Here is a 26827-nt window from a genome sequence, read left to right as displayed (position 1 = left end):
TTCATTAATTCTCTTTTGTCTCAGGCTGTCAAAGAAATAAAGCCGCGTGCAAATGCACTGGATTTGTCCACTGTACAAGCTCTCAACATGTTGAGTGTATGTTGAGGTGTTGTTGAGCGGGGTGTTCAAATGACCTCAACAATGACTCAACTTGTTGAGCATTTCGAAGATTTCACAAAGGCTGATATTGAATCTGAGAATCTTAGGTACATTCATCTCCTCAGAACATAAAAATGCTTGGCTGCACTTCTAGAAAGCAAAGTCATTGATGAGGACAAAAGGTCAAAAAAACGACGTGGTAAAACAAGAGCGTGAATTCGGCGTAGAAGCAGTAAAGGGTGCTACAACAACATAGTGAAAGAGCTAATGATCGAGGACACTGCAGACTACAAGGAAATGATGCGAATGAACCATGGCAATTTTTGTGAAGTACTAGGAATGATTGAGCCCTACATAACACCAAAAGATATTCTTGGTGCTACAGAAGTTATTAATTGCTCCAGAAAGGCTTGCGTTGACTATCAGATTTCTGGCAACAGGGGAGACTTACCATTACCATCTTGTAAAATGTTCGATATGTTTAAACTCCCAATGGATACGCTGGGCACTGCGCGTGCGTGGGCTCAACATGTTGAGCTGTGCAAATGCATTCGACTTTGTTGAGTCACACATAGATGACCGCGAAACAAAGGAAAGGTTGAGCCGTGTTGAGCGAAAAGTTTGACCAGTTTCAAATTTGACTCAACAAGACTCAACACCTCTCAACTGGGTGTTCAAATGCGCTCACCTTGTTGAGTTCAACATGTTGAGAGCTTGTACAGTGGACAAATCCAGTGCATTTGCACGCGGCTTAACCAGTCGAAGCTCTCTGTTGAGCTTTTTTTGCGTGGAATCAAACAAAGATCCCCACGCCCTTCATATGTCTGTTACATTGAATTTTTTTCGGACACGATCTGAAACTATTTTGTCTAAGCAACTGGGATGTACATAGAAATTTCAATAGACTTCTTGTGGCAAGGAATATCTGGAACTTTTTGTCTAAGCAACTGGGATGTACGTGAAAATTTCTATGGGCACTTGTGACAAAGAATATCTGAAATGTTTATTTATAAAGTAGGCTTTTATGTGGAAATTTCTGTATACCACTTTTGGCACAATATCAAATCTATCTTACGAACTTCACAAGGAAAATATTTCTCTTACGTTTGGAGCATAAGGAACAACTATTCCTGTGCTACAAGTGGAATATTTTTGTAATATCATAGAGCTGTGTACAATAAACAGCTGAAAACATACACGGTGTCCAACTAACATCGTTGCTGTTGAGCAACACATTGACGAATACCGTTACAAAGCATTGAAAATGAATCAGGCAAACAAACTCCATCGTGGTCAATTCTATAAGTATCGTACGCGATGGCGCTTTACGTCTCATCTTGATGGACAACTTAGAGGTTGTTCCTGCATGTACTTTCCTTTTTCATGGAAAAGATGCATATACACACTTACTCTTTTCTCCAAATTCGCTACTTCAGAAAATGCTAACCTGAAAAGTTATGCGTTGAAAATGTTTATCCCCTCATATTAATCCTTGATTGTAACTTTTAAAAAGCATATCTCTTGTCTCTCTAAAAGAAATCTTGATTTTGATTTAGTAACATTTCACTTCCTCAGCAACGCGCGAAAAATCCGTCTGTGGGCCCTTAATGCAAGCAAGTCAAGTCAAGGACGTCGGTCTCGACCCAGTTTCTCCTCGGCTACTTGACAAACGCCTTGTGCTTAAGCTCTCTATTGTATACTCTATGTATGACACCTTATTTACATAGCATTGCAATAACTAGCCACTAGACTTTCGAAAAATCCTTCGTCTAATGTAGATGGCGCGCGGGACGAAGGACTTTTCATACTTGATTGGCGCCAATTTTAACGACCCAAAAACGGGTCGCTGAGCGAGACCAATCGTGGACCCCAGGGGATAGAGTTGCCATGTGCAGTAAAGCGTGACTTTCAACGTAAAGCCGCGGCTACACGAGCGATTTTTTGCTCGCGCTGGTGATGCGATTTTTTCAAACTTTGTCGCGTCGCCACCGCGAGATGAAACGTGTAGCCACCCTTGAAGTGGCGACGCGACAGGTGAAGAAAAAGTCACCAGAGTTGAAACTTTCGCAACAAAATCGTAGAGATAGTTGCCGGTGTAGCCACCCTGCAACTTTTTGCCCGCGCTTGGGACGCGACTAAAGAGTATTAAAGTAGGAATGTCTTTTTTTAGTGCCCAGGTCTCTTGAAGTATGCGGTTCGCGCGGCCTTCAATTTGTCGCCAAAATTTGTCACAAGTGTAGCCACTCTGGCGCGCAGGCGACGCGACAAAGGGCGTTTTCCATTTACAAAAAAATTCTGGAAATTTCGGTGGAAATTTCCATCGGGTGAAAAACATGTTCCATTTAACTCAGGTCCGTTCGCCGCCCAGTGATTGCGATTGTAGGCGCCAAAATTTAAAAATGTGGCCGTGAATAGCCTGGAAGTGGTAAGACCTTTCAAAAGTTGTAAATGGAACACATGTTTCCATCGGAAAGTTTCCAACGGGAAAACAGGACCTTTTCAGAAGTTCCGTTTATTCCGGAAATTTTCCAGTAAAACGAACCAAAAACGTGTGTTCCATTTACAACCCAACCGGAATTTCCGGAATTTCTTGGTAAATGGAAAACGCCCAAAATCTGAAAAAGAATTGCATCACCGGCGCGAGACAAAAATCGCTCGTGTAGCCGCGGCTTAAGGCTACTAAGACCACAGGATATTCCAAACTGCGCGACTATCGGGGAAAAACAATTCAAGCATATATGTCTTGCAGAGGTGTGTTTGTGTCTGCTCCTACCGGAGCTGCTAAGGAGTAAGTTTCACTAAGATGTAAGCTTATCTCTACTTTTGTTCCCGGTTTAGCATGTCTTTTAATCCCGGTCTAGCACGTCTCGTACACCTGAAGCCTACCTGATCTTTCATGAGTGAAATCAATTGACTTTCTTGACGATTCGAAGCTTTCCCTTACTTGTCAATCTTTCGAACTAGTGTTCGTTTGTATCAGCACAATTTACGGCACAAAGTGTTGGTCCAAAGAAGTATCAGTGGAGATCTCCTTTCCAAGCGGCGACTCGAGATGGAAATAAGCTTTCGTTTTATTTTGTCTTTGTTTCTGATACCTTTCGCACAAAGGGAAGAAATTTCCTCTGACGATTTCGGAGAAACAAACATGTTTGATTGTTTTCGTGGGATTGCGCCATCAAGTGCAGGACTTGCGAATGACGTCATACCCTTTTTGTCGCGAAAAGCAAATGAACCTTGCGAGCGAGACAAGTCGACCTCTCGCGACTGCGTCGCTCGCTCATCCGCTTCGCGTACGAAAAATCACACTTCGCTCCCCACAACATTTACTCCTGGGATTCTCGTGACGTCGACTTGAGGCAAGTCTAACTAGCCACAAGCAAGGGAGGATGAGCGTAGAGAAGACATCTCCATGCCCCATCTATCTTTAGCTTCGCCCCACGCTCTGAATGTTATTGGTCTCGTGTCCATGGTCGCACAGCCAATGACAACCAATCGGGTGTATTCTTCCAAATAGCCGCGCATCATGACCGCAGGCTAAATTGAGATTGAAAAGAAAATCATTGGAAGAGGCTCATATATAGTGGAGGTGTTTTGTCCCCTCATCCTCCCTTGCAGCAAGACAAATGAAGGAGAGAGAAGGTGTAGGGGAGTTGGCCGGGATACGTGAATTTCGCAAAATTTATTTTAAGATCAAAAGTCTGTTTCCCAAGAAGTGTGCGATTGTTAAGTATACATAATATGAACTTATCTGGCGTTGTAAAATGGCAGCTGAGGATATTAATTATGGCTTTTGGTTTCCCACTCTGGCTTTTGGGGCATCATATACCAACCTCCTTGCTTCTGCAACTCTGAACGTCATTTCGAATTCTTTTGACTTTGCAAACGTCTTGGGGAACAGACTCCCGTTTTCGTAACATCTAAATATTAACTGAAATTAAACGTATCGCAAGGGCTAGACATTTCTCTTGCTTACCACTTAGTGGTTTCTGCCATTCGAACCACAATATTTGCATCATTTGTGGGAGTGTTCCAGCATCAAATAAGCAAACCAATTACGCTTTTGGAAACATCCTGTGACAAAATAAAAAACGGCTTTGGCATGCGGCAACCAACCCACCATTGGAAAATGAGAGAACTAACACGCAACATTTCTGGATTAAAGATCAGGTGGTGCCGAGGAAGAACTCGAAATGGAGTTGTTGAATGTTGCAGTGAACAAATGGGAAGTACCACTTGGCCAAATTTCTCTTGAGGAGGTCATTGGTTCCGGAGCATTTGGAACAGTTTGGCGAGCAGCTTTGAGTCGTGGAAATGGGAAACGGGGCATACGTTTTGTTGCAGCAAAGTGCTTTTCTCGTAAGTACGATTCGGCTTTGTTAATTGATAAGGAAAGGTTACGTGGCTTTAACATCTTCAGTTCCCACGGCCTGCTCCCGTCTGACCTTGTAGCTCAGTCGGTAGAGCGGCGGAGATCTAACCCGAAGGTCGTCGGTTCAATTCCCACCCTGGTCAGAGTTTTTTCTCTTCCTTGTGTGGGCCCACTTCCATCAGTAGGGCTAACGCTCACATGGTTCATATGGGATAGACATCTAGCACTTCACGTTACACAGTTCCATCATCCATTTTGTTAGTTTATAGTTTCCACTGCGATATTAAGTGCTTTAATGAAGTACCTGTCACGTAGACGCTTACAAAACCTCGTTCAACATGCACGATAAACTACGTCGAAAGGGAAAGAAAACATTATCATAACTATCTTTTATGAAAGAGTGCAGCAAAAATCATCAATTCTCAATCAACACTTTCGTAAGCTACCCACCTTTATCTTAACCTCGAGACGAATGCGGAGACTACCAAAATAGATCGCCTTCTCCTAATGGATTTCCTAATCCTTTTTTCCTTTTTGATTCGTATTCAATACAAGTGTGTAAAGACATTTTGTTCTTTAACTTTTATTTTAAGCTTCCATGGCGACGTCTCGCCTCAAATACACCAGATTTTTACCCCCGTTGCACATTAAGCGATAAAGTTCATTGTAAAAATCATTTATAGAGGCTATTTTCCACTGCTAAATTGCAGTTTAAAATCGCCAATCCTTAGCGAAATATATCAAATACGATATAAGATACTTAAATACCCCCATATGGTTGGCGAGCTCTAATTACCTGTAAAATGGAGCGCTGTCAAATGGAGGAAGGGTAAAAAACGCACCATCGCCTTCCGTTGATACCAGCCTTGTATTCGGCAAATCTGTCAATCCGTTTTTCACAATGCCTCATGACGTAAAGAAAATGAGACAAAAACATGCCTGAGAAAAACAACCGTGTTCATAATAGTTCATGACCAAGGAGGTAGAAATCCATGAAACACCCCAACTAGTTATGTGACCAATCTTATTGTACCCTGGTGTCATTTATTGTAGCCACATCTGGACAGGAAGGAAAAACTGCTTTGATGAGAGAAATTGGGTTGGGCAAAGTAATTGGAGACAGCCCTCAGCCGAATATTGTTCAATTCATTGGCTGTGTCACCACCCAAAGTAAGGATCTTATTCCAACTGCTAAATAGAAACAGCTGTGAAAAATTTGCACATAAAGTAAAAGACCGCTAGTGAAAACCTTATCGACCGATGACATGTAGGGCTAAATTTGTCTATTGAAGCAAATTATTCGGGTAATTCTAGCCCATTTTGCCGAGTTACACGGGTAGTGAAATAATGGCCGTTTTCACGACATTTCCCAAAAACAATTTGATCCCTCTTAACGTCTAGTTCACTTCCAACAACTGCATAGCATAAGGTCAAGAAACAGAAAAACAGAACAATTTTTTTAAAAGAATAAATCATCACAGCAATGACATCAAATAACAAAAGATATTACCTTTGTTTTGCAATCTGAGATGCAAACCCTTGAAGCTGATAAATTTAATAAAAATGCAAATGGTTGGCTATATAAAACGGTCCTGTGCCTGATTTCACACTTCTAAAGAGAACCCAGTTAGAACCTCTTTATACAAGAAAGTATTGGAGGCTTTGTTTTTTATGCGTATTATTATTATTATTATTATTATTATTATTATTATTATTATTATTATTATTGTTATTGTTATTGTTATTATTATTATTATTATTATTATTATTATTATTACCCCAAATATACAGGAGACTGATCTAGAACTAGAAGTCTCGGTCGCATGTCGATAGTTTTTGTTCTTCTGTAAATAGCGTTATCCTCTGACACTGAGTTTATGGCAAAGAGCGTCTTAACATTCTATAATATTGATTTATAATTTTTCTTTCCTTTATTTTATCAAATCTATAATACTAAGAGTTGTTTAATTTTTTTTTTTAATATTAATACACTTGTAATTTTTTTTTAAAATAACTATTATTGCTATTATTAGAATTAGTATTAGTATTTGTATCTCTATAGGCGTAATACTTGTTTTAGAGTTCTTCATTTGGTTTTTTCAGTGTGTGTATTTTTACTGATAATTTGAAAAATAAAGAATTTATTATTATTATGATTATTATTATTATTATTATTATTATTATTATTATTATTATTATTATTATTATTATTATTATATGGAAGAAACTGCCTCAGGCTGCAAAGACCACCAGGGAGAGATAAATAATTAAAAGGAAGTGTACATTATGCATGAGAATTTTATATTTTACATCTTTAAAAATATATTATAATTTTTAATCATCTCTTATTCACTATATTTCGCTTTGTAAGTTTTGTCATTTTAAAAATCTGGCCCTTAGTATTTTTTTAAAATCATTATAGGAAGTTCTTCTCACAGTTCTTTCCATCATACCGAGAAATCAAATATGTGGAAATTATGAGTAACGTTGATTAATGTTGTAATCACTTTTGGGTAACATGACCTTTAACTTGGGGAATGTGTAGATATTCACCATTTTCTTCATTCTCACCCTCTATACTCATTCAAGGTGAGCCGCGATGCTGACAAAGGGGGTTGGGCAAACTGTGATCTTCCAACACAGTGCGACGCCACGCAAATACGGCTTTACTTGTTTACTTCTTAAAAGCGCCTAAAAGTAATGATGGTAGAGCCCATATCCACCTTTCCAAGAAGTCAACAGTTAGAATGCAGCATTATAAACGTTGTCCAAACTCTATGTAACCTTCACAGTACACCCAATTTTGATCATGGAGTACTTACCCCGTGGAGATCTGCTGGGGTACCTGAGAAAAAGCCGTGGAATTTTCGACAAATATTATCGCGGCAAACTACAAGTAGCGCAACTGGGGACGTATGACCTAATGTCATTTTCAAATCAGATTGCTACTGGAATGGTTTTCCTAGCATCTAGAGGGGTATGTGACACAAAACAAGCATGTAGTAAGATATGGTATTATTGTTGCTTATTCTAATCTTTCACAGATTAAGATTGTATCTACGAAATGCATCATGCAACGTGCTTACTGCCTATAGTGTTTGACATTATGTAGGCGAAAATGTGTGATCATTTTGTCATGATATTCGAAAATCCAAAAGAAATGGATTGCTGTAGGTAACACTTACTAGCGGGCCCTTTAAATACTAGGTTTTCTATATTGAGGTAACGCTGGAGGACCATGCACCAATCCATGCCTTGATATTACATAGTATTGCCTGCTGCCGCCGTGGTCGTCATGATAATACAACAGTCATTTTTAAAATCGGGGAACATTGGCTATGGCTCAACCAGATCCCGTTGTTTTCTAATCATTTTAGTTAATACCCATTAATGCTTCCAAACGTTGAAATTCATCAACTTCCTCTGAGTCATTTTGAATAAGCTGTAACTTTGGACCCGTTTGCAGTCCTCTTGTTGCCAAGGAAATGCAAATCGCACCTCTTCACTTCAGGTGGGATTACAGAAAATATCCTGTACGCGAATAAAACTAACGTTGATTATTTGCTTTTTGTAGATTATTCACCGTGATCTTGCAGCACGAAATGTACTTCTTGATAAAAACCGTGTGTGCAAGATCACTGATTTTGGGTTATCTTACCAGAACTTTAAATATGGACATGGCAATGCCAAAAAGGTGGGTTACATTATTGATGGCTTCCCTTTCACATTGTTCCCTGTATACCTCTTTGACGTTCTGTTTTTAACATGAAAATGGAATGCTGTTTTCTCCCTAGGGCTGTATACCAGTAAAGTGGACGGCACCTGAGATACTCTTTGGAGATGCTGCAAATCTGTCAAGCAAAAGTGATGTGTATGTGCTTTTTACTCGGTTGTCGGAAAATGGGTGGAATTTCTTTGTTTTCTTAGTTTTGTTTTGGTTTTTTTTTTCCTTTTTTTTTTCCGTGTCGGTAAAAGTCTTCCCCGCCACTTCCCTGCTAAGTGGTGTCTTTGTGCATAGAGTCTTCTGTGTGTATTTTCTTAGGTCTTAGGGGGTAGTGGAAATGCGTAGATTTTGGCTGGTGGACACAGGAGAATATTTAACTAACCTGCAATGGCGTCGAAGTCATTGAAACGCAAATGGCATTTTGGTGGGTCTTTAAACAAAATATACCTTTATGGAACTCAAGAATGAAACGTCAATTGGATAAACGAGCCAGGCGGTTAAAAAAAAATATCTGGACAGGAGCCCATCAGTAGGAGCCTCCATCTTCCACTTTGTTTCTGTGAAGTAGCGTTTTTTCTGGTCTATCTATTTTTAGAACCACTTTCGCGCCATTCGTTGTCATGGTAAACGTCAATAACAATTCAGTAGCCAACCAGCGCTGAGGTCTAATGAGCGCTAATGCTGCAAACTCAGCAGCAAAACATGACGGACCGAAGTGGTGAAGAAAGGGAATCTCAACTATCGAATAGCTCTGACTTTTGAGTTTCAGAATCTACAGGATCAGAAACTAGTTCAAGCTATGAGGGTGAGGAAGATAGTGGTAGCTCTGTCGTCGAGCCGTAATCAAAGTGAGCTGAATGTCTAATATTTTACCAAGCGTGATGTTATGTACAACACTGAAACCAAATGGAAAATTCTCTGGTAACTTATGAGTTCAACAAAGACAGAGAAGGAATCGAACACCTTAAGTGGATCTGTAATCTCTGTTGCCTTCCTATTTGCATTTATTTGTACTCAACTCTGCACAGTCTTCAGGTAAAAACATAATTGGAAATGTGACAGCAAAGAATTATTTGAAAGAAAGCTTTTCGTCTATTTTGTGCGTTATTATTCAAGGAGAAGGTTCTTCAGGAAAGGGTTTGATCCTGAAATTTATTTTGTTGCGTCAGGAGCCCATCAGTAGGAGCCCTAGGTGAGGTAGCGTTTTTCGTGACCCATCTATTTTTAGAAATAACGTTCTTGAATTTGCCGTGCTAATTAAATGTGTTCCTTAAGTGGTCCGCATGATTCTGTGATGCCGATGGTTGCGATTTTCGCTTGCCTGAAGTACTTGCAACCGGCTCGTCACTTTCTTCCCTTTCTGTAGCAGAGCTACCACTATCTTCCTTGCTCTCAAAACTTAAACGAGTTTCTGATCCTATACATACTGAAACTGAACAGTCAAAGCTATTTAATAGTTGAGATTCGCTTTCTTGACCACTTCGGTCCGCCATGTTTTTCTGCTGAGTTTGCAGCATTAGAGAGACCTTAGCGCTGATTGCCTACTGAATTGTTATTGACATTCACCATGACAATGAATGGCGCGAAAGTGGTTCTAAAAATAGATAGGTCAGGAAAAAACACTACTTCATACAAACAAAGTGGGAGATGGAGGCTCCTACTGATGGACTTCTGGTTGCATATGGTAATTTGATACGATTAGGTTTCTTGTCTTCACGCACGGAATGAAATAGCAAGGATTTTTTGCCTCTAAAAGAAAATATGTTTTTTGTTTCAATAAATTTTTTTCTGGAAAAGGTGGCCTTTATGAATTCACCATGTTGCGTAATATTCGAGCTTAACAAATTTGCATGCGTGCGTTGAAATGTGATACGCAAGGAGACAGTATTTTTTTCTCTCTGACAAATGATTAAGAGGCTGTCTCTCTAAAAGCGGTCCAGTCGATCTGGTTTGAAAAATAGATTTCGCTTATTTCTTGTGTGTTGCAAGACCTTCGTGTGCTTAAACTAAAACCACAATCCACTGTATCGGATCTTTTAAATTATTGGAGTTTTGAGAGAGTTTTGGTTCACCCGCTCGAACGCTTCTGCCGTCCTATATCGAGGCTTCAATTTGACCCAACATTGAAGATCAATTTATCACGAACTAACGAAGCCTGTACAAAACAAAAACGATGGCCAGTTACTTCATGTCTTTTGAATACACAAAGGTGACTTTCATTAACATTGAGATTGAGTGAAGCTAGCAGCGAGACTTTAAAGCCACCCCTATCATAGATGCTGATTACACACGCGAACACCGATCAACTTCAAATTCTATTTATGAAGAAGTCAGACGGTCTTTTTCAATCAAACCAACGCAGCTGGAAAGTAAGTATCATACATAATGTCATTACGGAGAGAAACCTTGCGGCCCGTCCTTGATGGAATATTTATAGCTTTCTGAACTTGCCTAATTTCGGCGATCTTCAAGTTTTGGCTGCACATTAAAAGACACGTTAACAGGGAGCGTTGCACCAACCTCGAACGCAGATAGACCTAAAATAACCCTAAATAAACGAAAAAGACATTTAAATGCATTACAGGTCAATTGAAGGGGCAATAAACCCTCTTTTAACGGCTTCAGCTTTGGCAACAGATAAATGCTTCAGTGTTCGAATTTCGCTCCATGATTTTACAAAAAAAAGGACGATCTCTGCTCCCCAAGCACTGGATCCCTGAAGGTGCAAATCAATTTTAGGTATCTAAGTTGCCTTTTCTCTTCCATTATCATTCTTGCATCGAAGGCTTTCCTCGGCAAAACGGTGAACATCACTGAAGATTGCAGCCATAATTACTTTTTTGGACAACCGCTGACCAAATTCAATTATAGCACTTGTGAGGTAAAGTTGACAGCTGGATGGGGAGGAGTGTGTCGGTTTCATTGCAATAAAAGTTGTCAAATATAGAATTCCTCCACGCTAAACCTGCACATAATTGCAAAACATCTCGTAAGAGCACCTCGACTTACGACCCACTAAACGTTCCCGTCATCAGCGCTAACACGCACCCACTCAACAATATCCTACCTATGGGCCTGGCCCGTTCCCTCTGGCACAAAAGACGATTGTGGTATTCGCTAAAATTAAGTTGACGATTCCGTGATAACAAAAGTAAAGGTTTATTTTTTATATGCTGTACCAGGAGTTGTGTAGCACTGCTTTTACCGTATAGGCGTGGGCCAATCTCTCGGAGGCTTTGGCAAGCCCCAAAATTCCCCTACCGAATGGTTCTTAGCTTTACCCTAATTAATCCTTGTTCCTTGGGGGGAGGGGGGTGGGAAGTATGCTGACTTCTAGCATTCATAACTCTGAAGCAGTTGAGCAAACGATCAGCAAATTTTGTGACATTTCCTAAAATTTCCATAGGATTTTGATTTGTCAAATATTGTTTATATATGGTTGACATTTTCACGGGAACCATTTTTTTATTTTTTTCTATTTTGGTAGTTTTTTCCTCGTTTCTTTTATTTTTCAACTTATCTCAGCTTTTTTGTCTTCGTTTACGAATTTTTAAATAAAATGTCGTTTCTTTGCTGACGTTATTGGTACATATTTGGCGACTCCCTAACTTCCAACATGGTGCCTCAGACTCAAATTGGCGTATCTTCGACATCACGTGGCAACAGAATCGTTCCAAAACCGTTCTACGTATGAAGAGTCATAAATTCTGTTACTTTCCTAAAATTGAAACCTATGGCAAAGAAAGTGTAGTCATTGTACAACATAGTGAAACAGTGAAACGGGTTCTTCGAATGCTCTTACAGTTATTATTTTTTTGGTTATATCTATCCATGATAATTCCCTCAGTAACAACCAATAAACTAAAGCAAATGTAGACTGTCAGTAAAATACAGAAAGAGTACGTAATAAATCCGTATTATTTGGTATGCATTTAGACCAAGCGGTCCTTTATTGGTTGCTGAAAAAAACAATAAAGACATTCTAAACATTCGATTCGCTCTGACGAAGGGCTAACGCTCGAAACGTCAGCTTTTAGAATCTCTGTACGGTGGCCAATTTACATTATCAACTCCGTTGATAAAACCAAATTTTTGTATACATTCTAAACAGTCCTACTTTCTAGACTAAAATGACTTCAGTAAAAATTAAATCCGGCTCCCGAACGTATTACTGAGAAGAAAAATAGATTTTAAAATACTCTAGAAATCCGAGGTTGCTTTTAAGGTAAAGCTAAAATCATGAACCATAATAACCTCTAAATGCGTGGCTTTACATTTCCCATTAGCTGAGTCATGGGCTCCTGGGTTTGTCACTTACGAGATGTTTTGCAATTGTGTGCGGGTTTAGCGTGGGGGAATTCTAAATTTGACAACTCTTATTGCAATAAAATTCAAAATCCTCACTGACACCCTCCTTTCCTCAGTACGTCACAAGTGCTATTATTGAGTTTGGTCAGCGGTTGTCCCAAATGGTAAATATGGCTGCAATCTTCAGTGATGTTCACCGTTTAGTTCGGAGAAAAAACGTCGATCTAAGAATGATAATAGCAGACAAAAAGCAACTTAGATACCTAAACCTGATTTGCACCTTCAGGGATCCAGTGCTTGGGCAGCAGAGATCGTCCTCTTTTTGTAAAATCATGGAGCGAAATTCGAACACTGAAGCATTTATCTGTTGCACGTAAGCCAAGCTGAAGCGGTTAAAAGAGGGTTTATTGCCCCTTCCAATTGACCTGTAATGCATTTAAATGTCTTTTTCGTTTATTTAGGGTTATTTTAGGTCTATCTGCGTGCGAGGTTGGTGGAATGCTCCCTGTTAACGTGTCTTTTAATGTGCAGCCAAAACTTGGAGATCGCCGAAATTAGGCAAGTTTAGAAGGCTATAAGTATTTCATCAAGGACGGGCCGCAAGGTTTCTCTCAGTAATGACATTATGTATGATACTTACTTTCCAGCTGCGTTGGTTTGATTGAAAAAGGCCGTCTGACTTCTTCATAAATAGAGTTTGAAGTTGATCGGTGATCGCGTGTCTGATGAGGATCTATGACAGGGGTGGCTAGTAGCTTCATTCAATCTCAATGTTAATGAAAATCACCTTTGTGTATTCAAAAGACATGAAGTAACTGGCCATCGTTTTTGTTTTGTACAGGCTTCGTTAGTTCGTGATAAATTGATCTTCAATGTTGGGTCATATTAAAGCCTCGATATAGGGTGGCAGGAACGTTCGAGCGGGTGAACCAAAAATCCCTCAAAACTCCAATAATTTAAAAGATCCGATCAAGCAGATTGTGGTTTTAGTTTAAGCACATGAAGGTCTTACAGCACACAAGAAATAAGCGAAATCTATTTTTCAAACCAGATCGACCGGACCGCTGTTACGGAGACAGCCTCTAATAGGTAGCCAAGTTTCAACCTCAGGAAAGTATCTGTTTTGTCATTCTAGTGTAAAATAAAGTTTATTTTGGAAGCCAACAATATTTCTTTAACTTCCTGGTTAATCCAATTTATTGCTACGACCTACTAGTGCGAAGATCGTTTACATTTAACTCATGCTTTTTGCGCATTTTGAGTGTCGTGAAATTACATCATTTGCTTGACATAACTCCTTTATCACGAAGGATATTTCAACAATATATCGCTTTACTCTAACCCAAAAAATTTAGATAGTAAAAAACTGCATGTTTATGAACCATTTCTTATGCTTTTGTGCTTGTCAGCGTTGTGATTTGCGATAATTCGCAAGTTTGTTTTTGTTCCTCATTGATATGTAGATTTTCAATTACAAGGCCGCTCAACCTCATGATTGTTTAAATAGTTCACCCTGAAGTCAAAATGTTGTTCATTCAGTTGACACAAAGTGATCATGTGCACCTTTATGGTTGCCTAGCACGTGATCAATTTCTTCCTTTTGACAGAACATCATGACCTTTCCTTTGATTCATAAAAGTCAGAGACTGTAGAAATTGTCGTGTATTTACGATCGATTGTCATTAATATTTCGATGACAATTCGATTCAAAGTTGTATATAAAGACTGGTATTTTTTTCTTCATCTGTCTTTTGGCTTGTCTTTTACTGTTAACTCCCGGCTTTTACGGTACTTTTTGATGCAAACGTAAAGCCAAAAATTGTTTTGACCTGGCATCAGATTAGACAGAAAAGAAGAGGAATTGTGAAGCGGAAACAACATCGTCAGTACTTCCTTAGTGTGTGCAGTAAATGTTTGCCTAGTGCAACTGCAAGACATGCATGACATGCAGGAAAACGTCCGTCAGAGCAATTTGCAGTTAGTTTTTTTGCAGACTATTTATTTAAAGGAGAAACGAGTGAATTTTACTTGAGAGTGTGTTTTGTTATCTTTAGTTTTAATTTATGGCCAAAGCTTAAAAAACTAAAAGACCTCAAAATTGGACAGGGCATTACAAAATCATTAAACGTGTGAGCCAAAGGGCCTCTGCTGGCACGACCACTGGTTGAACCCTCAAATCCCCCACTTGAAAAAATTAACTGGAACGCTGCAGTTCAATACCCCCCAATTCAGAGCCTTCTGTTTTTGGGTGACACGTACCACAGGCAACCCAGTGTACGCTTCATGGAGTGTCTACTTACGATTAAATTTCCAAACTTTTGAAGTATTTAGTGCCCAAGACACAATTGTATCAGGTCAGGAAAAGCAATAATGTGAAAGTTTTTTTTTTCAACCCCTTTTGGTTAGTTTAAGGTACGTAAACGTGAATTTTAGTCGCATTGGTCTCTGCAAGCAAACTCAATTCGATTGATACTATTTGAGTAAAGGGAACAAAAGGGAAGGAACTTTATTTAAGTGTCTAGTCTTCCTAGGGCTGGAGCACAAATTGGGGACACTGTAAACTGAAATCAACAATCAACGCAAATCAAGTCAAATGTTGGTTTTTGAGGAGAGCCGGGGAAAACCGCAATATCAGGAGAAAAACCTCTCGGTGCATAGTAGAGAACCAACGAACTCAACCCACACATGACGCCGAGTCTGGGAATCGAACCCGGGCCACACTGGTGGGAGGCGAGTACTGTCACCACTGCGCCATCCCCGCCTAGATTAGCATATGCTGTTTGTGGGATAGTGTAGCCTTTACCATTGTAATAGTAAAATAAGATGTTAATAAACTTGAACTTAAACTTGCACCATGCATCCATGCACTCCAGTCCTAAATAAAGCGTGTGTGTGTGTATGTTTGTGTTTCTGTCTTGCAGGTGGTCCTTTGGAGTCGTTCTCTATGAGATATTTACAATTGGTGGGTACCCATGAAATTGATTTTAAGCTAAAAGGTCTTAAGGTGGCTGGAACCAGTTTCACCACCTTTAGAGACCTTCTTATTAGATGGGTTATAGCTACTATACTGTATCACGTAACAGCAATGTTATGGTACCATATGAAACACCAATTATTGCTTAACAAAATGCGCTCACAATTTTGACGTAATAGGTTACCATGGCAACATGAAAGCTCTCCAAAAACACCCTATATTTCGTCTTTACTTGCTTATATCTTAATAATGAACTCGGTGACCCCCATTTTTTATTGTAAAATAGTAATTAGCAATTTGAGATAGGACTATCTGCAAAGTTAAAAAAAATTCTTGGGAGCCAATTCAGAGCTACCTTAAATTTTCGAAAAATTAAGGTAGCTCTGAATTGGCTCCCAAGAATTTTTTTAAACTTTGCTGATAGTTCTATCTCAAGATGCTAATTACTATTCTACAATAAAAAATGGGGGTCACCGAGTTCATTATTACGATATAAGCAAGTAAAGACGAAATATAGGGTGTTTTTGAAGAGCTTTCATGTTGCCATGGTAACCTATTACGTCAAAATAGTGAGCGCATTTTGTTAAGTAATAATTGGTGTTTGATATGGTACCATAACATTTCTTTTACGTGATACAGTTTTGTAGTGACAACCCTTCTAATTAAAAGGTCCTTAAAAGTAGTGAAACTGGTTCCAGCCACCTTAAGAGGGATATCACAATGTTGTGTGAGTGCGATTGTTATCTTCCCTGGCTAACCGCGGTATTTTTGGTTTTGTGTTTGTGTTTGTTGGTTGGTTTTTGTTAGTTCTAAACCCTCGGTACCTAAAATTGTTATTATTTAAGGTGAATTTATATGGAAATTTTCCTAGCTACTGAATTTACTTTTTTTTTTCTTAATCACTTTGCTTTTTAACGAGTTACTGGTTATTTCTCACGTTTTTGTTTGTTTATGTGATTAGTACTGTGAATCGTCTGTGTTCACCTTCAGGCGCCATCTTCCATTAAAGCCCTAAATCGTATTTCATTGCAACAAAAACCGTAATAAAACATTTGACAATCAATAGGAGGCATTCCATACCCTGATTGGTCTGAGGCCAAGACAGTAGTGGAGTTGAAAAGAGGATATCGCATGCCGAAGCCCCCACACATCGCCAAGAACCTGTGAGCCACATTTTAAGAAAACGCAACTCGGCTTTTGTAAACCCAAGATGTATTGTTTTTTATTATTATTATTATTATTATTATTATTATTATTATTATTATTATTATTATTATTATTATTATTATTATTATTATTATAATAGAATAATAATGATTTTATTTGCATAATAAAAAATAAAAATATTTACAAAAATTAAAATATCTCCAAAAGGTAAGAACTATAAATTTACGAGCAATATAGATATTTCTCTGTTAAAACTGTTTTAAAACTTCCAAATAAATAAATAAAATAAAATAGAAAAGTCATTTAATATTAGATCTGGCAAGTTCAACGTCCACATCAATGTCTTTAACATTATTGGTTCGCCTCCTATTTGATCTGGAGCCTCTGAGGCAGAGTAGCGCTGACCTTAAAATAGAGAAAGAAACTTTTCCTCTTATCCACGTCATTGTCTTTGCATAGTCTTCGCCTTTCTTTATGGATATCAGTTCTGCGAGTCGGCTATGATATCTTAAACATTCGCGTCCCATACCTCCTGTTGTGGTGAATACTAATGGCGTAAAGGACGCTTGTTCGACTTCCAGGACTCGTCGTTCATACATTCTTTTCTTCTCGTTTTCATGAAGGCGATACACTTGTTCTGGCGTAAGATCTTTGTATGAGTCAGCGTTTGGATGGCATACTCTTATATCGAAAAAGGTCGACTTTTGTTTCTCCCAAAATCCACGTGCATGAATGTCGAGGCGGGCGTCGCAGGCCAGGTTTGCACCGCTGTTTAAAGTCTCTCCGGTAATTTCTTGTAGAACTGGTTCTGTTTCTACATCATTGCAGACTAGGTTAAGTAGATCAGCTTCGAGGTCGCGTAACTCGTTGTGACGTTGAATAATAAAGCCACCGCGTTTACAAATCATGGCGTGATCCACACTAAAGCGTTATATATATATATATATATATATATATATATATTTTTTTTTTTTTTTTTTTTTTTTTTTTTATGATAGCGCACTCCAGCCAATATGTCTTATTAGAAGGAACAAATTCAGTGCAAACTTCATAGCAAAGAAGTGAACAAATGATTGTTGACAAATAAAAATACTCCAAGATGTGGCTGGACACTTACTAGCAACTACATAATAAATAGGGTCAGGATGGGGTTGCTGGAATCTCAGCTATCATCTCAATTTTCGCCTATTTCTCAGCTGTCAGCTCAATTTTTGGCCATATCTCAGCTAACAGTTAAAAACACATCACCAATTCTCAGCTATCAGTTAAGAAACATATCATTTCTCAGCAAACAGTTAAAGGTTTGGCAGAATGTCAACGATCAGTTAACCCCATCCATACCCTTAATAAAAAAAATTGGTCACGCAGAATACCGACTGTTTCACAATGAGTTACTCTCTGCCTGCCTGTATTAAGGAAATATAAAGTACTGTTAAATTTTCAACCTTGGATATTTCGTTGCTAGCTTTCTGATTAGTGCAGTCAATCTCGGTTATCAACTCATAAAACGTATGCAGGGGCGAATAGAGGAATTTTCTTAGAAGGGGATGCGCCCGTAAGAAATGATTAAACTGACGGGTGTCTTTTTTGCAAAATACTATTTATTTTAGAAAGCCGCAGGTCATCTCGGAGGGGGGGAGGGGGAACCCCTGCACCCCTCCTCTAGATCCGCCCCTCATTACCTAATGTGGAAACTGATTGTGTCACGTGTTGCCAGTCTGGAAACTGATTGGCCTTAGTTTGCAAGTGTCCAAGCGTTCAGAATTTAATGATGTTTGTTGGATACGAGACTGGTTGAAGCCGACTCGGCGCTTCCCATCTCGTTGGCTATTTACCATCTCATATCCAACGTACGCTCGTGGAATAAATGTTTATTTTTTTAGTAACCAAAAAGATTTATTTACTCTAAGTGAAAAAAAAAAAAAAACAAAGAAAGCAAGGTGCAGACGCTAACACCAACCCGGTGTGGCCAACACCTGGTATGTTAGCTACGCCATGCTGATGAGGCCCAGCAATGCCAAAACAGCTGTCCATGGCTGCTAATTGTCCGGGTGAAATGGTTATGCGCATGCGTGATGTGTTGGCCACACCGGGTTGGTGTTAGCGTGTGTCACCTTTTTTTCGTTGTTCTTTTTCACTTATTGTGACACAACGATCCCTTAATGTGACCGTTAATGGTGAAATGGTTGTGCGCATTCGTGATGTGTTGGCCACAACGGGTTGGTGTCGCCTTCCTTTTTTTTTCCCCAAATTATTTCAAATTTCTGGAAAATTTCTATCTTGATTCAAAAGTATTTTTGGCCTCGTACAACACAAAGCAGAGCAAAAGTAGTACCTTACAAAGTGCTTTCTTTTCTACAGGTCCTCCAATGTCTTCGCACCAAAATGAAAATTTAGTGACGTGTTTTTTTTTTTGTTTTGTTTTTTTCAAACATTGTTTTCTTCTTTTCTATTTACAATTTAACTTGCATTTTTTTTAAATAAATAAATGAATAAAAAAACTTTTGTGAAATGTTGGAAGATGTTGGCAATAGCGGAACGTGTACGTCTTATAATTTCCACTTTTTACTTTAAGATTGAGTGATTATTCACAACAAATACCATATATATTTTCTCAAAGAAACAAGTCACAGATAAATTCTATTTCAAGAACCTCTTTTATCTGTGTATGCACTAACCATCCCTTATGTCAAGTCTGGGATAACGAGACACTTCTGTCTGTCATTTTAGTGTTTAATGCTATACTTTACCGGAGAGCTCTACCTTTCAATAAGTTTCGAAATCAACATCAGAATGTCCGATCGATCAAGAGCAATGACATTTTATCCATCAAAATATATCGAAAGTCCTTAAACGTAGAAGCGATGCATTTTGCAGAAAAAACGATGCAAACATAAATGTTCTTGCGAAAGGGTTGAAGGACGAATTGCTGGAGATATAGGCTCCTCGTCATGGGCGTCTGGAGCGAATACCATTTTGATCATCCATCGTTCTAATGAAAAATTTAGGTAACAATTGAATTCAATTATTTTGGTTAAGTTAGACTATTAGTTTTATTTTATTATCATCAGGTATAACTTGATGGAGATGTGCTGGCAAGAGGTCCCCATACTCCGCCCTGATTTCGTAAATATTTCCAAGAGGTTGCGCTCGTTCATCGAAGGAAAGGTCAGTAACAAGACGTTTTCAAGGTGCTAACTTTTTTTATGCTTCATGCTCCATGCATAAAGACTGATATTGTTGGCAAGGCGTTGCTTTGGGCGAGCTCAAAATGTCCACGATTTCTGGCAATGAGTTAAAGAGGCCCTACGCCTGCCTAGCTTCTGCACTGGATAAGATCTAGAGAAATTCCCGAAGGGCAGGAATGCCCCAGCTGCATCGCGGGAAATAACTAACTAAGCATGTCACACTCCGCATAAATTCATTTATTTCCTCTGGGCAATAAAATCCATTTTGTTTTAATGATTGTCCAATTTTATGAGATAATAAATAGAGGGAACGATGGATGGATTTTTTTCCTGAATGACAAAACTTGTTTTTATTTTTTATTTATTTTTTTATTTATTTTTTTTTTTTATGAACGGGAAGAAGGGAAACTCGGGGATATCAGTGCATTTGCTAAAGCTAGAATTTCAACTGAGAAATGAAGTTGCCTTATTTGGAAGTTGTTGCTGCACATGTGAAATGGTGTAACAAATGGGTTGAGTGCTTCATAAAGTAAAATTCAAATGAAAATGCTACCATTTCTTTAGGGCTACCCACTCCGACACGTTTTCAAAATTCTACAAATTGTATTCATTCCAAATGGCGTTAAATACTTTTTTTTTTTTACCTATTCACAGTAGAACGTTCGAAACCTATTTTTACAATGACTGCAAAAATTTTCGCGCGCTCATTGGCTAATTTTTATTGTCAATAAGCGGACAGACACATAAATTTATAATTTATGCGATAATGACGCGATATTGCTCGCGTCAGATTGAAGTTTCTGACATTTTTGTCTCGCTTTCTTCTTGTGTTTTGACTTAATTTTGAGCCCTCTGCCTTTTTGTTATTGTCAAAAACAAATTGATGTCAGTTTTTCATGCGTCTGTCCTGTTATTGACAATGAATTTCGTCATAACATTGTCAAAGTAGTCTGCGGATCCGGCTGTCGCCTCGTGGATCCACAGCTACTTTGACAATGTTATGACGCAATTCATGATCAATAACAGGACAGACGCATCAAAAACTGAAATCAATTTGTTAAATAGATAACTAGATCCAATATTCTATCCATGTCATCATTTTCCTCTTTAAATATCTGTGTTTAACTCTTTACGAGAAACGCGTGAATTTTGAAGTGTTTTACTGTCGGAGTTTTAGGTTACTTTGGTGTGGGTGACAGGAATAAAGGCGTTTCTACAATGAATTTCAGTTTTGTCGATTTCAAGCAAAAAAATTAAAGAAAAAGATGTAAAAACTAATTGCATGAGAGGAAACCTTTATTATTTCTATATGTGGCAGTACCTCTCGTTGGTGGACGAATCAAAGTACGATGGAGCAAAATACTCAAGAGTTGAGGACGTGGGTGCAGAAGCTAAAGATGATGAAAGAGCAGTTTGTGGGGCCACAAATGCAAATACCTCAAGAAGAAAGTGGTCAAGTTTGAGATAATGAAAAAACACAATCACTGAATTTTGGTACATGCTAGCTGAAGTAGTTATAATTCAGTAACAGTTTTAAGAATCAAAGAAAATGTGAAAACCAAAAGTTAGCCCGAATTCGTATTTAGGTAGATGGAAAAAGGCGTAGAGAATCAGACAGACAACCCTCAGACGCACTTTTGTTCTAATGTCGTAAACTCCAAAAGACCACGGAATTCATCAGTCTCAGTTTTAATCCAGATTAACTTAATGAGAAATTAATGTGACATGTTTTGTATCAATCACTATCAACATCTGTGCTAATGCAGAAAAAAACAATATCTTTTTCCCTTTTACATCGGTCAATATTGTTTAGAATATTGATTAGAACAACAACTGCTACAATAATTAATTGCTTTGCAAAGTAAAATATAAAAAACCCCGACAAGGTTTGACAATCGTTAGCTAGCGATCATAGGCATTATAACGTTTTGCAAGGTTTTGAATGCACTAGCAGTACTTTATTTCGGAGAGCTAAATTGAAATCCAGTGTGATCATCACCGAGTATTCGGTATCATTGATGCTGGCTTTTCAATCCTACTACAATAGCGGCATCGAAAAGTGGTACAAAAATTTCCTGTTAATTGAGGAAGAAACAAAACATATTCAGGAGAGGAATCATACGGCAAGGGGCTTAAGATTACATTAATTCACCTATGTGTGGCGCTAAAGAGATGTTGTAATAATAATAATAATAATAATAATAATAATCAACTTTCTTTATAGAGGGTAACACACAACAGTAATCACTGAAAAACTAGTGCCCCTCATAAATATATACAGATAAAAAGGTAACATGTTAGAAATTAAAAATATAGAAAGGTTCTCAAAACATGCAATGACGACAATAAAAGTAAAAATGTGAAAAATATGAGATACATTGGGTCAAGACCAACAGTTAGAAGAGGAAAATTGAAAATTAGGTGATAAAATGGTCCAATTCCTTATAACTGTCCATAAAATGTTTATAAATCTGATAACACTAGACTGGTTTTTAATATGGGCAGGCAACATATTCCGGAGGCGGCTAGTCGATACTGAGAAAGACTTTCCACCCTCAGTCTCTCGTGGGAATCGGGGTTAGATAAGGTTTAAAAGGCCATGCCTGCTCGATCTTCCATTCACTTCTACGTTTCTAACAAGCATCTGGTTAAGATAAGGTGAGCACTCCCCAAAAATCTTTTTGTATACCAATATAGAGTTATTTACTCTCGCTTGATGATAAAATGGAATCCAACCTAATTGTTTAAAAGTTTCACACTGTTTGCTTTGGTGTCAGCACCCAGTATTACACTGGCTGTGCGTTTCTGTAGCCTGAACACTTTCTGAATGTTTTCTACAGAACAGGATGTCCACACGGTTGAGGCATACAGCATTGTCTGCTTAATCATTGCGTTATAATAACGTTTTCTTTGTTCAAGAGGCGTAGAGCGTCTAATTTTCCGCAACACAGCGATTCTCTGTGCTGACGTCTTGCAAAGGTCATCCACATGCTGGTCAAACGAAAGCTGACTGTCAATTGTCAGCCCGAGCAGTTTGTGTGAGTGTACTTGATTAAGTTCAGAAGACTTTAAGCGTAGTTGAAGGGTGGAATGTTCCATCTTCTTCACTAATCGTTTTCCTGTAACAAGCATCGAGTTTGTTTTGGACTCATTTAACAACATTTTACATGATGATCAATTTATGACTTCAACAATGTCCTCCTGTAGACCCTCAGAGACAGCATTGGGGGCCGCCTGATAGTGAGCAGAGTGGCTGATTGTAGTGTCATCAGCATATACAGCTGTTTCGAGAAAGGTTGTTCAAAATAAGCATGATAGCGTACGCGACAATGCCGAAAGGCATTTTGGTAAACTGTCAGTTTGAGTCAACGAAAAAATGACGGCAATGCTATCAAAAACCTCACCTAGAAATACATGCTCATGTTTTCGTTACTGACATTGAAATATGAGAGGGTTTCAAAATTCAGTCAAATGATCCAGGCCATGAATTAGTAACAAAGAGTTAGGATTCACAGAGAAAGCATGACTCTGACGACCTTACTTGTTTTATTTCAAGTTTCGCAGAGAATGTTTGAGAAATGTACCAAAAATCGTGGCGGAAGTGTTTTGGTAGCATGATGGCGAGAGAGAGCTTCAACATAAGTCTGTGCGCACTGCCACTTCATTAACGCTATATGCAAAGAATTCTTTCATCCAAATAGCTCGCCATCGTAGGTCTTCACTGCACGGTCGTGGCATCTTCGATTCTGGGTGTTCACTACATATTGGATACTGTCCCATACTACCTTTCGGCATTGTCACGGACTCTCTTACGCTTCCTTTTGGGCAACCTTTCTCGAAACAGCTGTATATCAGCGATACAGTGCTGTAGTGCTTCGGGTAGATCATTGATAAATACAAGGAATAAAATAGGACCTTAAATACTTCCCTGTAGCACAGCAAGCCTCACAGCTCTTTTTGTAGAATGCCACCCGTCTATATTTACATACTAGCTTCTTCCACCCAAATAGTCGCGGAACAGGGGAAGAAAAGTCTCATTCACTCCAAGCAGCTTCAATTTCGATAATAACAGCTAATGATCAAATCAAAAGCCTTCTTATAGTCTATTTTTTTTTTAAAAAGCCCAGTGACTTTATCATTGTCGAGGTTAAACAGCAACTGGTCAACCAAACGAATAAGTGCAGTTTCAGTTGAATGGGATTTTCTGAAAGCAGACTGGAGATGATGAAACAGATCGTTCTCCTTAAGGAAATTGCACAAGTCTTTACGTATGTGTTTCTCTAGTATTTTAGAGAAAATAGGAAGCACAGAAATCGCTCTGTATACCGCATCAGAGTGTATAAACACTCGTTAAGTCAGTAAGTCCTTGCTTAAGGACGTTCGCGCGAAAATTTTCTAACATTGATTTTTTTCTGCAAATTTTACTATTGAAAGATGATGAGTTAGTGATGTCAGAAATGTAAAAAAAATGAGGGGACACCGACTTCGTTTTGGAGAGAACTTGTCCGGAAGAACACCCTAAATCTGAAAAAATCCGGCTTTTTCAACGAATAAGGCCACAGTGTCTGTAAGCCCAAAAATATTGCAATTACATCTTTTGAAGTGAAATGTTCTCTACCAAACTTTGTCTAAGTGGACCCATCAAGTGAATTTAGTTAACTGTTGAGGTTCCTTAAAGAACAAGTTCGCATTTAGCTACCATAGTTTCATGCGCCTTGCAGCCGCAAGATGGCAGGATTCCATGTCCCGAGGACAGAAATCTTGAAATTTTTAACTTCCCATATTGATTTTTTGTTCATTTTTGGACAATGTGGAGACAATTGTAAATAAAATCTGTTTCTGAAAAGAAAAGTAGGGGTCACCGAACATCCAAGATCGTTAAATCCAAGCAAAGCTATAGCAATGACCATCTGCTCCATCATTGTTCATTTTAGTACTTTGAGAGCGCACCCGATGCATGACGTGGCATGTGAATTTCCGTGCGCTGTAAGGATGCCCAGTAGCAATGGGCGCGCACGTTCTTAATAGTGGCCTAGCTAAACATAGTCCGTCGTTTGACTTCTCCTCTTATATTGATGGGGAAATAAAATATATCCAGGAGAGGAATCATACGGCAAGTGGCCTAAGTTTACATTAAGTCAAGTATGTGTGGCACGAAAGGGAAGATGCTGGAGCATTAGTAGCCTGTATCAGTGTGTATAAACACTCGTTAACTTAGTAAGTCCTTGCCTCTTTTCGCTACTATCCCCTGAAAATGGTTAGCTGAGGAAATATTCTTGTAGGATTCGTCGAACGCCGGCATTTCCACCCATCGCTGTGAAATGTAGCGTGTTTACTGCGGAGATGTGGGCCCACTTTCCCTGAAAATCTTGGCCTTATAGGTTTCATGACGCCTACATGGCGGGCATTCTACTTCAGGCACTTTAAAGCCGTGCGAAGGAGAAATTTTCAACCGGTTGCGAAGCGGTTTTACTGAAGTTTTTCAGCAAAAAAATTACACTGTAGGCATCGGAAAGGACAAAAGAGGGAAGTGACTCGCGCTTATCTGGACAATTTAAGCAATAGATCATTTTACTGTTCTGTGCTAAGTTTCCAGGCCTTTGAATAAAAGCGAGACTGGAGTTGACCTTGCTTTGATACAATCCCTATTGATTTTCTTATGTAAATCATGTTGTTGTAATGCTGACGAGTTTCTGTTTACATAAGAAAAGAAATGAGGTTTGTATCAAAGTAAGGTCAACTCCAACCTCGCTTTTATTCAAAGCCCTGGTAACTGAGCACCGAACTGCAAATTTGATAGACACCTCAAAGGGATTCGAGCCCAATACCTCTGCGCTAGCCAACAGGGCTATGAAGCCATTCACTTCGGTCAATTTGTTGGGTTCAATTGTTCCTATGCAAGAATCGACGAATAAAATGAATGTGCATTTGAATTGCCACTTTGAATTGAAGGCTTTTATCTAACTTGAAGGAAAGTACTGCAAGCACTCTGAGAACTTTAATGTCTCTAGTTTTTTTCAGGAGACTTTCTTTCCTATATCTTTTTGGAACGTTTAAGCGGAAAACCAAAGTAACTTGAACGAACCAGCAAGAGTACGGGGGAATCCAACTCAGCACAATTCGAAAAACACAGCATGCATGTGCAGAATCTGGAACGATTGTGTAGGCGCCCAAAGCAGAATCTGTCCGCTCGCAGCAATAGCCTCTCCTTCCCAAAACCGGCTGGTCTTCCATATACTGGATCCGAAATAATTAACGTCCATAAAACATAAAACAAAAAACCAAAAAAAAAAAAAAAAACAAAACAAAAAACGAACACAGCAATACGTAATCAGCAAGGAATAATCGGAATAACAATGTTTCTTTTGTCCTCCGTAATTTTAGTCCAGTATATGGAAGTCTACCCCAAAAGACGTATACTTACCGGTATACAGTTTTTTGTTGTAGCCGAGAAAGTAACCAGATGTGATGGATGAAGTCTTCATTAAGCAAATTGGGAGAAACTACAGGAGAACAGAAAATGACAAAGCTCGGACCTTAGTCAAATTAACAAATTGACGTAGATTTTTTTAATGCGTCTGTCCTCTTATTGATGATAAATTGCGTCATAACATTGTCGAAGTGGCTGTGGAAATCCCCAGCAGCCGGATAAAATGAGGGGAAAAGACACAGTAAACAGCCGAAAACATGAATTTTATTTAAATTGACGGGAACATTGCCAATAGCTTTTCTCGCTTTCTGATTAGCTACTTGTAACAGTCGAAAAAATTACATTGGTTAAAAAGTTGACAGTTTGACAGTAGCACAGATTTTTGCATAAATTAAACATTTATCCTCCTTTATACTTACTGAAGGATAAGAGCTAATTAGCTAATGAGCGCGCAAGAATTTAGAAAGTTATTGTAAAGAGAACTTTCACATAACCAAATATCAAAATTCCAATAATTTAAAAGATCCGATCAAGCGGATTGTGGTTTGGCACATGAAAGTCTTGCAAC

The 26827-nt window shown here is 38.6% G+C and overlaps 1 protein-coding gene across 3 annotated transcripts; it reads left to right on the top strand.

The window, feature by feature from the left end:
- The first annotated feature begins 4265 nt into the window (after positions 1 to 4265).
- Positions 4266 to 22186, top strand: LOC137999300 (tyrosine kinase receptor Cad96Ca-like). 3 transcript variants are annotated; one of them, XM_068845142.1, is made up of 8 exons: positions 4266 to 4455; positions 5522 to 5638; positions 7261 to 7445; positions 8043 to 8162; positions 8263 to 8339; positions 15422 to 15462; positions 19713 to 19809; positions 21148 to 22186. In XM_068845142.1, exons 1-7 carry the CDS (start codon positions 4290 to 4292, stop codon positions 19721 to 19723), a joined length of 717 nt encoding a protein of 238 aa, XP_068701243.1. In that variant the 5' UTR covers positions 4266 to 4289; the 3' UTR covers positions 19724 to 19809; positions 21148 to 22186. The 3 variants fall into 3 exon arrangements, with proteins under 3 accessions (XP_068701243.1, XP_068701241.1, XP_068701240.1); XM_068845140.1 differs by lacking the exons at positions 19713 to 19809; positions 21148 to 22186 and adding an exon at positions 16183 to 16492 and having other exon boundaries at positions 15422 to 15504; XM_068845139.1 differs by lacking the exons at positions 15422 to 15462; positions 19713 to 19809; positions 21148 to 22186 and adding an exon at positions 8788 to 8869.
- Positions 22187 to 26827: the final 4641 nt, after the last annotated feature.

This window comes from Montipora foliosa, chromosome 4, assembly GCF_036669935.1.
Source record: "Montipora foliosa isolate CH-2021 chromosome 4, ASM3666993v2, whole genome shotgun sequence".
Taxonomy (NCBI): domain Eukaryota; kingdom Metazoa; phylum Cnidaria; class Anthozoa; order Scleractinia; family Acroporidae; genus Montipora; species Montipora foliosa.
Note: the sequence above shows the minus strand (reverse complement) of the source record. Positions and strands in the feature narration are given on the sequence as shown.